This window comes from Cryptomeria japonica, chromosome 10, assembly GCF_030272615.1.
Source record: "Cryptomeria japonica chromosome 10, Sugi_1.0, whole genome shotgun sequence".
In the NCBI taxonomy this organism is placed as follows: domain Eukaryota; kingdom Viridiplantae; phylum Streptophyta; class Pinopsida; order Cupressales; family Cupressaceae; genus Cryptomeria; species Cryptomeria japonica.
This window is the reverse complement of record NC_081414.1, coordinates 92,742,577-92,755,262: the sequence shown is the minus strand read 5'-3', so window position 1 is coordinate 92,755,262 and position 12,686 is coordinate 92,742,577. Positions and strand designations below refer to the sequence as shown.

General features: G+C 34.0%; 1 protein-coding gene across 1 annotated transcript; it reads right to left on the bottom strand.

Annotated features, from left to right (window-relative positions):
* Nucleotides 1–3,808: 3,808 nt before the first annotated feature.
* LOC131049620 (replication protein A 70 kDa DNA-binding subunit A-like) lies at nucleotides 3,809–4,744 on the bottom strand. The gene has a single exon (XM_057983678.2). The coding sequence runs from the start codon at nucleotides 4,742–4,744 to the stop codon at nucleotides 3,809–3,811; it is 936 nt and encodes a 311-aa protein (XP_057839661.2).
* Nucleotides 4,745–12,686: the final 7,942 nt, after the last annotated feature.

Sequence of the window (12,686 nt, the reverse complement as noted above, 5' to 3'; positions counted from 1 at the left end):
AAGTTGTTTGATGCTCCTGTTTGTGACAAAAACTCCCATTTGTACAACCCTTCCTAAGTTGATTGATGAATATCTTTTGGTTGTAGGTCTTCACCATTTTCTGTGGTAATGTGTTCTTCAAAACCATTTACATGCCATCGGATGTAATCTGTACTTTGAAGAGCTTTCCAATTTATGATCATTTCTTCAGGTGAGGTCCCTATATGTAGAGGAATAATTCAAAATGGTTTGTAAAGAAGCAATTCACTCCAACAGAAACTTTCAAAAATACTGTCCTCTTCTAAAGGTAATGATTTGTGTTGTGGGTATACATTTACAATTGCAGGTACCTTTCTTTTCATCCATTTACATGATTTACGATGCTCAGAGAATGTATATAGCTGGGCTGAATGAAGCAGAGTCAGGTTTGCTAATTCTGATGGTCGTTTCATGTAGTTTGAGATATGAGAGATTGAGGTTTTAGATTCTTCATCACAATTAGCTATGCGTTGGAAGATTCTTTTACCAACATTCAGTGTTACAAATTGGCGTGTACAAGATATCAATGGGAGTTTTAGCAACATGTGACAAGTTTCTTGTGCGCTAATGTCCCTATCAACAACTATTCCCATGAGCAACCTTTGGTGTGCCAACAGGATTGTATCATCTGAATTCGTTGATTCAACTATATGTTTCAAGATATCAATATAACTTTCTGATTTTTGTTCAGTTTTTGATGCGTACTTTGAAATATATTGTAGAACTACTTTCTTGGAGCAGACAGGCTGACAGTCAACATTTTCTCTCCATATGGTGAGCATTGTAGGGTTGTGTACATTTAGGCGGCTATCATTCCTTGCTAGTTTGTATGATGGGTTATTGTTGTGGTCTAATATTAGTGAGGATTCAGGTTGTTCAGGCCAAGGAGCTTTGTATCGGCATTGAAGGATTGAGTTCTTTTTCCTCAAGCAGGTATACTCTTAACACTTTGTATGTCATTGAACAACATTGAGTAACTCAATGTAATCAATACAAGGATCTGATTTGGATATGATCTCTATATCCGTGAGGCATGGATATGAAATTGTAGGCATATATTACCTATTCAAGCGAGCCTCTTCAGGACGTGGATTCCATGCTGTGATGTACTAGTCAAAGAACTGTTTTACTGATTGGATATTTGCATGATCTGACTAGTTAAGGTTATCAACATTTGGTGCTTGTGGCAACCAAAGAAAGCCATGTATATGTGCAGAGCCTCGGTGTTGCCATTCATATCTGTACCAGTGGTCAATAATTTTCAGTACTTTCACAATGACTTCATCACAAAAGATTTGAAATCTTAAGTGTAAGTATAAAGTTGTAATGTGAGGATTATTGATTAAATTTTTTGTAAATTATCTTTTCTTGTTAGGTGTAGTAGCTGACTTTGACTTTGGTAATAACTTATGTAAGTCTGGCTATTTTGTGTCAGCTGAGCTTAAGGTGAAGAACAGTGTAGGTGCACCTAATTGTTCTATCATTGATGTAAGGTCACGTCGGGACTTGCTCCAAAATGCCCGTGTACCATGCAATGAGGCTGCATATCGCATGATATGATTTGGTAATTCACTTGATGGTGTGTTTTGCAAGTATTCCTTTAGGCCATATAGATTCCGGGGAAGATTATCTTGCAGATTAGTCTTTATGAAGACAGAAGCTGATTGCTGGGATCGATGTCTCATCATGAGATTATAGATATAATATCTAAAGCGTACATGTTGCCCAAATCTTTGATCATAGTATTTGATCAAGTGTAAAGCATATTCATGTAAATGCACTTGGTTTGCTCTTTGTTGTAGTGGTTAAGCTATTCCAGTAGGGAAAAGCATTGGGAATGCCATGGAAAGGAGGCCCTCAATATTGTACTCATTGATAGGCGATGCACTAATTTGTGGCCAAGGAATAACGTTGTTGATGTTGTTATCTAGATGGAGGATGTTTTTGATTGCATCAAGTTCTAGTATTGATGATGGTAGTTGTGGGACAAATGAGGAACTATTCTCCCTGATTTGTTCTTCGTTGTCAATATCTGGTTCAGTAGAGGTATCTTCAACAACATCTTCTTGCGAGGAATGTACTGAATGCAGTAGCTCTGTAATGTTAGTGGTTTGCTCTGGCAATAGAAGCACTGCATCTGGATCAATGACTACATCCTTGTAGTATTGATCATGTTCCATTTTGTAAGCCAATGCATTCATGACGTGAAATCTATTCACGTAATAGTCATAAGTTAAACCTTGGGAATTTGTTTTATGGACAATTAGAATTTCTAATTGGTTAATATGCCGAGGTAATGTTATTGTAATATCAGAAATATCTTGTGGGAAGTTTATTGTATGGCCAGAATATTTGTATTGGCCTCCCATTGCATGTGTTACTTGTAAAACAGGGGCAATTCTTGATATGAGCATTTCTTCTACCTGAGAGAGAGACTTTAAAATAGAAGGTTGCTCACCTGGGTCCATATTGTTCGATAATGAGAAGCGGTGGAGGCCTTTTTCACCATAACATCTCATGCACACAACTAAATGATTGAGTTTTTTAATAGTCACGCCCACATACATTTCTTTGCAAACAGAACATGGTTGTGTGACCTCCAACATATCAATCTTTTTCTAGAAATTAGACAATGTATTTTGAAACGAAGCAGCCTTCATACCAAGTTTAGGAGTAGTAGAAAATGTTTGATTGAGATTAATTTGCTCAAGATCAGTGTTTTTTGTTTCTAATAATTGTCCTGAGTTATTGGAAGGTCTATGAAGTGCATGACTCTTCAGTTATTGTTTCTTGGAGATATCAGCTCTATTCTTTGCATAATAAGTTCTATTGGTCTCGCTTCTCCTCAATTTGATAGCATCAATTTCTTGAGGGCAAGGCTAGATAGATATCTAATATTTTAAAGAGAGTAGAGGTATGTCAGAATTTTCATAATTGAAGGTAGTTAACTTTGAAGCATGTATGAAGAATGTATGAGAATTGAAAATTGCTTTATGTATGCTTATGTGATTTCAGAGAATTTGTTATGTATGTAAACTGCTTTTGTTGTGATTATTTGTATCTGTAATTATCTGTTCTGTTGTTTTGTTTCTCTCATTGGCTCAACTTATATGTATAGCTTTACTTGAAATATATGCGTTGTGGAAAGCCATAAATTGACTTTCTAGTGCCGTACTGTGTAAATATGCTGCTGCTAGCAAGTTGGTTTTGCAAAAGGTAGCATTGTCATATAGCTATGTATAGATATAGTATTTTTTGATGTTTTGTGATTTTAAAAGCATGATTGTAATATAGGTATGCACAACTATAGTAAATTTTGATACATATAGATGTATGTATACATATACACATGTACATATACATATAATCTAAAAATTCAAGGTTTTGTATATGAACATATGCGCATATATAAGTACATGTATATATAAAAAATACTATAACTATGAATACTTATATATAGTTATGTATTGTATTGTTAAACAAATAGGTATGAGACCAAAAAAAGAACAATATACGTGCATATATGTCTAATTTATTTTTAAACAACGTAGTGTCAACACATTTAAAACTAAAGACTATGACTGAAAATAACTAATGTCAAGAGGAAAAGCTTTCAAACAAATAATTGGTAGATGTAAGAAATGTCCATATAGATATTTATAGAAGCAGCCTTGTCTTTGTAAAACATACTTGTTTGTATATGTAAAAGTATTAAATATGAAAATTAGGCAATAGTATAATTGTATTATAAATTGCAAAGTTTAATAATTAGAAAAGATCCGTTATAATTTTAAGTCTCTGTACTTAGGCAGGCAATTTCTGGAAGTAATGCATGGCACTCAGCTTTGAAGTCAACAGGAGCAACTTTATTGACTGTCACTTTCATCTTCGCTTCTGAATTATATGTCTCAGTAGAAACCAACACTGTGAATGAATAGTAACATGACAGTAGTCTCTTGATCACCGAGGAAGGTGTCTCTATTATTATTGCATCGTTTTGGAGTGCATAGAGTTGTTTTGCAGTTGTGTGTAGCAAGTGAATGCCACCCTCATCAAATACAGTGGCCCATAGAGTACCTGTGGCATCTTGCAACTTTAGAGGCAAGAGGTAACTATAATTGCAGTCTTGCATAGTCATTTGACATCTAGAGCAGAACCAAGAGTCATCAACATGCTGTGTACACTTTTTCTTGCAAGGCCTTCCATTGATTATTAGTGGGCAAGCTGCATAATAGAAATTTTGGTCATTGACGTTCACAAAGCGCAGAACAACTAGCAATGTTGTCTGAATTGTTTCTGGTCTGATGCTCATCCGCTCCCGGATTGAAGAAATTGTCATTCTAGTATATCTGCCATCTATGTGGATGGTTTGTGCAACAAAGGGTACAACAAGCAAAGGGTCCTTTCCTCTTAATGTTAGAAGTTCTGCTTCTGGAAAAATTGGGTTGATATGTAATGTTGTTGCAGCTGTTATGTTTATAAGCTTCCCATTGAAATAGCCAACACGAGCATTACGTAAAGCAAGGATAAGCATACTATCATTGGTCAACATATTTTTCAAGTCCAGGCCCTTTTGTTTTGCCATTGGACCCCATAAGTTGATGTCAATTGTTGAACCAGATAGATCATTAATTTTCACCACACATTTTTGTGTTTGACTGCCATCTTTCCTGTGTATAGGAATGATATCTCCAACATATAGAACAAGACCAATTATGTCAACCATCGTGTTATTTGTTAGATGAAACAATTCACTAATGGGTGTGAAAGGAGGACTTTGTTGATCTAGTTGTTCTTCGTTGGTGCAACGTTTTAGTATGGATGTATCAGACAACGTGATTTCTAGATGGTTGTTTAGTTTGTTGTACCTTGCATTTGCCTCCTTAACAGATCCTTTTGAAATAATATAATGTGAACCTATGTCCACACGGTTAGAGTGTAACTTAGCTATCTCATCAAAACATGTAATTCTAATTTCAGAACCATCACAATCAACAATGTCAAAGCTAAAGACATGGCCATTTTTGGTCGTTGTGCTATATGCCTTAATAGGCTGTTTATGAGTAACTCTGCCTTTGATAGTCCATTTATTTTGGCATGGATTCAAAGTTTTGATAGGGCTTATATTTGGAGAAGTTGTTGTTTGTGGGGATGGCAATTTAGTTGCAAACTGAAGAGAGCATTTAGATGTTGATGGTCTGTCCTCAGACATAATTTCTGGTTGTTTTTCTTTGAATAGATATTCTAGTTTACCAAAGAACGGGCAATCAATTTGTTTCACTTCCAAACTAAGTATTGCAATAGTCCTATGAAAACAAAAGACTTATTCTTAAATTACTGCTCATTATACATAAACAAAATTTAAAAAAGATGAAACATATTGTATTTAATAATCATAGTTGATTTCCTACCTTGTGCTCCATATGTATCGGCATGTATAGGTTGATAACTGGACTATTGTGCCTATTTTTAGAATGTCTGAATCTATCAGAGTAGCATATTTAGAAGGCAAGATTGCCAACTGCATGTATGTGCCATCAAATAAGACTAATTTATGTCTGTCAGTATCATCTTTGTTGTTCTGCATTTTCTGAAATGACAAGACTTGTAGCAATGCTGAAGGAAGGTCATCCCCAGCATTGATAGATTGAATTGCAAAAGGGGTAGGGACATACTCTTGGTTTTTTGCCTACAAAAAAAATATGAATATAGAGGATTTAATTTTCAACCAGCTCATATATTTCCTTACTTGTTAATGTAAAGCTTGTCTTAGTAAATGATGTAATCAAGCTATGTTATGCATAGAGTATGCATCTACTTTTGTACTATGCCATCCAAAAAGTATGTATGTGGTAATGAAAAGGATGGTATGGAAAAGAGCAATGAACTGTCCAAAAAAAGAGCATAACAGATTTCTATATTGAAATTTTTTCATAATTTAGCTTACCAAATTATCAATAGTGGAGTGCTCTATGGATTCAAAGGTAGCTGCTAAAGATGCCATTGTGCATATATACCTTTTGAGAATTGAAAGTAAATTATAAGCATGATGAATTGTAGTTCTTATATCAGAATACAATCACAACATGATGCAAGCTTATCAAAGGTATATATGCACAAGCAGTGTAAAATTAAGTGAGCATAGACTAACGTTGTTACAGTTTTTTTTTGTTCCATATGGTAAGGAATTGATCATAATGTGATTGAAACATGCATTGAAAGCGATAATTGGTCATATGCTCATAAGCTCGGAAAACATTGAATATGACATAATGATTTATATATTTGAGAGCATAATGTTAACCAAAAAAGAAGGTAACGTTTCAAAGATTGAATAATTACAACAACATAGGATCAACCCAAGCAACCCATCCAAGGTCGTTATCACTCCATTTAAATAATTTGTCTCCCAATGTGAAAATAACCATTGGATCAACTAATTGTTCAGTAGTTGGTATTGGGAAAGGTGCTACTTCAATACGATCTATGGTTGTTACAGCACTAGAAGATGTAGAGGATTTTTGTTCGTAGTGGGCAATTATCTTTCTGAGGTTACTCTTTAGCTTGTTGCTTTCTTGCAACATGCTTTCAATTACAGTGTTGATGTCCTCTATTGCTTTCAAACTTGTATCCATTGTTGAAATTTGATAGTGTTAGTGTGGTTGTTTTCTTTTTTAATGACAAAGTGGAAATGCATCACTACAAAAAGTGAACATACAAGAATAATAGAGCAAATCTTTAAGTAGATCACATATTTTTTTGTCAACCATAATGAATTTACTATTAACTAACTCTAAAAACTTGTAATAATTATGGCAACACATTAAGTTTTGCAAATTGTCTAATGAGTCAACATACAAAGCTTTCGCTTTGCAAGAGAAGTGATTAGTTGCATTTATTTTAGAGTATGTGTATATATATATATATATATATATATATATATATATATATATATATATATATATATATATATGTATATATATATCCATGTGCATATATACAGGTATACATCTATGTACTCTAGGTTGTGCATGAATGTCGACGTTCTTTATGGGTGTTTGCAACCTTAAAATGGAATTTGTTTTGTTGTTGTTGCCAATATTTCGCTCTGCAATTTTTGCTCTTGAAATGTTCGCATAGATTGTTGGGTTTTGTTCTCATTGTGACTATTACACTGGCCTTCCTTGTGAACTTCAAACCATTAACAGTTTGAAGTTGCAAGGTAAGGTTCCATTTTTTTTAAATACGTTTTTATTTTGTATTGCATTTTCGTTTATAGCCTGTTTTTTTTCTCCTTGCGTGTGCTTGCAGGGTTGCTGCTTTGTTTATGTTATTTAACTATTTGTGGACATGACTACTTTTAGACTACAACATAGAGTACACTATGTACATATACATACACACATGTCTATATATATATATATATGTGCGTACATGTGTGTATTGATATACATGTATAGATGCCTAGACATGCATGTATGTATATATATGTACATATGCGTATGCACATTTCCCAAGTGATGATGTCTTTAATGATTTTGTCCTCGAGGTTGTGCATGAATGTTGGCGTTCTTTATGGGTGTTTGCAACCTTAAAATAGAATTTGTTTTGTTGTTGTTGCCAATATTTCGCTCTGTAATTTTCGCTCTTGAAATGTTCGCATAGATTGTTGGGTTTTGTTCTCGTTGTGACTATTTTATTGGCCTTCCTTGTGAGCTTCACACCGTTAACGGTTTGCAGTTGCAAGGTAAGGTTCCATTTTTTTTAAATACATTTTTATTTTGTATTGCATTTTCGTTTATAGCCTGTTTTTTTTCTCCTTCCGTGTGCTTGCAAGGTTGCTGCTTTGTTTATGTTATTTAACTATTTGTGGATGTGACTAGTTTCAGACTACAACATAGAGTACACTATGTACATATACATACACACATGTATATATATATGTGTGTGTGTGTGTGTGTGTGTGTGTGTGTGTGTGTGTGTGTGTGTGTGTGTGTGTGTGTGTGTTGATATACATGTATAGATGCCTACACATGCATGTATGTATATATATGTACATATGCGTATGCACATATATGTACAATTTGTTTATGTTTTTTTACAAACTTTACAATGGAGCCATTAAAACAAAGATTAAATAAAACCGTACACACACACACACACACACACACATATATATATGGAGCCATTAAAGCAGAGATTAAATAAAACCGTATACATATATATACATATATGTATATATATATATATATACAAATATATATATATATATATATATGTATATATACATATGTATATATACATATGTATATATACATACATATATATGTATATATACATATGTATATATACATATATATACATATATATATAGATATATGTATGTATATATATATATATATATATATATAGAGAGAGAGAGAGAGAGAGAGAGAGAGAGATGGAGAGAGAGAGAGAGAGAGAGAGAGAGAGAGAGAGAGAGACTCTAACAATTTCTTAATCTCTGCACACATAAAGAACGTCGACAATCATGCACAGGAAAACATTCTTGACAAGAGCAAATGAAATTAGATTTTAGGGATCTAACCAGCAACCTGTTTGATTCGGCTCTTTTATGAGCTTCACGACTTGAATGCTTTGATATTATTGTAGGGTTGTTTGTTTGGTTATATTTTTTAGGTTTGTTTATGTTGTTTAACTGTTTGTGGTTGTTGTAGACAATATTTCACTTTGTAAATCTTCGCATAAGGTTGTATATAGTTGTGGAGTTAGGTTTTGTTCTGGTTATGATAGTTTGATACAGTTTCTTTGTGAGCTCCACGCCATGAATGGTTTGAATTTGGAAGGTAAGCTTGGGTTTTATTTAAACTCTTTTTTCTTTTGTAGTGCATTTTTTGTATGGTCTGCTTATTTTCTCCTTTCCTCTACTTGCAAGGTTGTCTTATTGTAAGTATTTTACTTTGTATATTTTCTTGTAATTTTTCATTTAGTCTTAGGTTTTGTTTTAGCTGTGAGTATTTATTGCTCTGTGCACATGAAGGCTTTTAATCAGTAAGATAAATTGATAAAATGGTATATATATGTAGATCATGTGTTTTACACTTTAAGAATTCTTAGACTACAACATAGAGTACTCTATGTACATATACATACGCACGTGTCTATATGTACATACATGCATATATATATGCATACATGTGTGTATTGATATACACACATAGATGACTACACATACATGTATGTATATATATGTACATATGTGTATGCACATATACATATAATAGTACTTCAATGTGTTCTAAATATATATATATATATATATACAATTTGTGCTACATTCACACTACAGTGTAGTCTTGCATCGAGAAAAATATATATACGTACATGTGTATATGCATACACACACACACACATATAGAGATTTATATAGATATATTGGTACTCTAACAATTTCTTAATATTTGCACACATAAAGAACGTTGACAGTCATGCACAGACTTGGGGACAAAATCATTAAAGATAACATTGTTTGAGAAACATAGCACATGCATGGAGATGGCCATAGGCAAATATTCTTGACAACAACAAAAGAAATTAGATTTTACGGATCTAACCAACAAACGGAAAAAATTCTAACATAAGGCAGAATTTCATTAGTAACAGAATGGTCAAAACCTAAATACCTGGCAAAGTGAACAAAGACGATGCAGACTGAAAGTAATCACGTCCACAAACACTTAAATAACATAACAAAAGTAAGAATCCCGCAATCACAACATACACAAAAATAAGGATGGTATCAAATAATGCATTACAAATTTTGAAAAATTTAAAAACAAAATAAAAAAGTACCTAGCAACGTAAAACCATTAACGCCGACAACCTCAGAAACAAGCCCAATAAAAGAGTCCGCATTGGTGCACATAACCGGGCACGAAAAGATTAAAACAAAGTAATAATCTTAAATGACTAAATATCTCCAAATAGCAAAAGCAAACTAAAACCCTTTTGACCTACAACAAAAGACACAAAGTAGCAACCTTGCAACTACACTAAACTGAGAAATAACCTGAGTATAGAAAAATGGACTACAAAACAAAAAAGAATCTAACCAAAAGAAGAACTTACCTTGCAAATTCAAATCATTCACCGAGAGTGACAACAAAACCTAATTCAACAACTATATCCAAAGTAATGTGAAAGTGCCTAGCAAATTGAAAGTAGTCACGGCCACAAACAGTTAAATAACATAGACAAAGTAACACCACTGCAAGCAGAGCCAAGAAGGAAATAAGCAAACTATAATAAAAAAGCATTACAAAACTAGAAATTTTTTTAATAAAATAAATGGTTACCTTAAGAATTCAAACCATTCATGCGAACAGTCTATGCGAACATTTTCAAAGTGTAAATTGCAGAGCAAAATATCGACGACAACAACAAAACAAACAACATTTTAGGGTTGCCAACACGCATAAACAACGTTGACATTCGTGCACAACCTCGAGGACAAAATCATTAAAGACATCATTAAACACAACAATTTCAATAGTCATGACCACAAACAATTAACTAACATAAACAAACAAACAACCTTGCAAGCACATCAAAGCATTCAAGGCATAAAGCTCATAAAGGAGTCTAATAAAACAGGCAGGACCACAACAAAACCTAACTGCACCACTACATACAAACACATGCGAACAATAAAACAAATTAAATATCACAAACCGACAATTCTATAAGCATACAGAAGGAAAAACTAAGTAAAATGCATTACAAAAAGGAAAAGCAAACAAATAATACAGAGAACTACCTTGCAAATTCAAACCTTTCATAGCTTGGAACAACCTCGAAAATTGATTCCAAATTGGAAGGACCGAGGCCCACAAACAGTTAAGCAACAGAAACAGAGGAGCAACCCTGCAAGCACATGGAAGCACAAAATAAATAGGGCATAAACAGAATGGAATATGAAAGAAAGACATATCTAAAAAATAAAGAACCTTACCTTACAACTTCAAACCATTTACGGTATCAACCTCAGAAGGAAGGCTAGTAAAATAGTCACAACGAGAACCAAACGTAACTACCAAAACAGTTAGAACGAGAACAAAACCCAACAATCTATGTGAACATTTGCAGAGCCAAAATTGCAGAGTGAACTATTCGAACATAACCCAACAATCTATGCGAACATTTCTAGAGCGAAAATTGCAAAATGAGATATTGGAACAAAACCCAACAATCTATGTGAACATTTCCAAGCGAAAGTTGCAGAGTGAAAAATTGCCCACAACACACGGAACCACAAAATAAACAAGCTATAAACAAAATGGAATACAAAAGGAAAACGTATTTTAAAAAAATGGAACCATACCTTGCAACTTCAAACTAGTAACATTGCCAAGAAACAACCCTACAAGCACATCAAAGCATTCAAGGCGCCTAATAAAACAGGCACGACCACACCAAAACCTAACTGCACCACTACATACAAACGCATGCGAACAATAAAAAAAATTAAATATCACAAACCGACAAATTGCTTCCAAATTGGAACGAGCGACGCCCACAAACAGTTAAGCAACAGAAACAGAAGAGCAATCCTGCAAGCACACGGAAGCACAACTTAAATAGGCCATAAATAGAATGGAATATGAAAGAAAGACATATCTAAAAAAAACATAACCTTACCTTACAACTTCAAACCATTTACGGTGTCAACGTCAGAAGGAAGGCCAGTAAAATAGTCACAACGAGAACCAAACGTAACCACCAAAACAATCAGAACGAGAACAAAACCCAACAATCTATGCGAACATTTGCAGAGCCAGAATTGTAGAGCGAAGTATTCTAACATAACCCAACAACCTATGCGAACATTTCTAGAGCGAAAATTGTAGAATGAGATATTGGAACAAAACCCAACAATCTATGTGAACATTTCCAAGCAAAAGTTGCAGAGCGAAATATTGCCCACAACACACAGAACCACAAAATAAACAAGCTATAAACAAAATGGAATACAAAAGGAAAACGTATTTAAAAGAAACAGAAGCTTACCTTGCAACTTCAAACCAGTAACGGTGCCAAACTCAGAAGGAAGCTATGTGATCATTTGCAGACCGAAAATTGCAGAGCGAAATATTCGAACAAAGCCCAACAATCTATGCCAACATTTCCACAGCGAAAATTGCAAAGCAAAATACTTGAACAAAAGGCAACAGTCTATACAAACATTTCCAGAGCGTAAATTGCAGAGAGAAATATTGGCGACAACAACAAAACAAACAACATTTTAGGGTTGCCAACACGCATAAAGAACGTCGACATTCCTGCACAGCCTCGAGGACAAAATTATTAAAGACATCATTAAACACAACATTCATTGCAAAACAGAGTGCACGCACGGAGAGGAGACACGCATGCACCGGGGAAAACACCCTACACACACGCAACGGAGGAAGAACACCGTTGGAAAGTCTTTCCGGCGGCCGTCGGAATGTCTTGCAATTTTTCGACGGCTTTCTCCTACTAAAAGCGTATCGACTTAATTAAGATTTATTTAAATAAAATCCAAAATTCACATTCACATTTAAATAAATTAATATTTATTTAAATATCTACTCAAATACAAATTACACCATTTAATTGAAATAAATGAT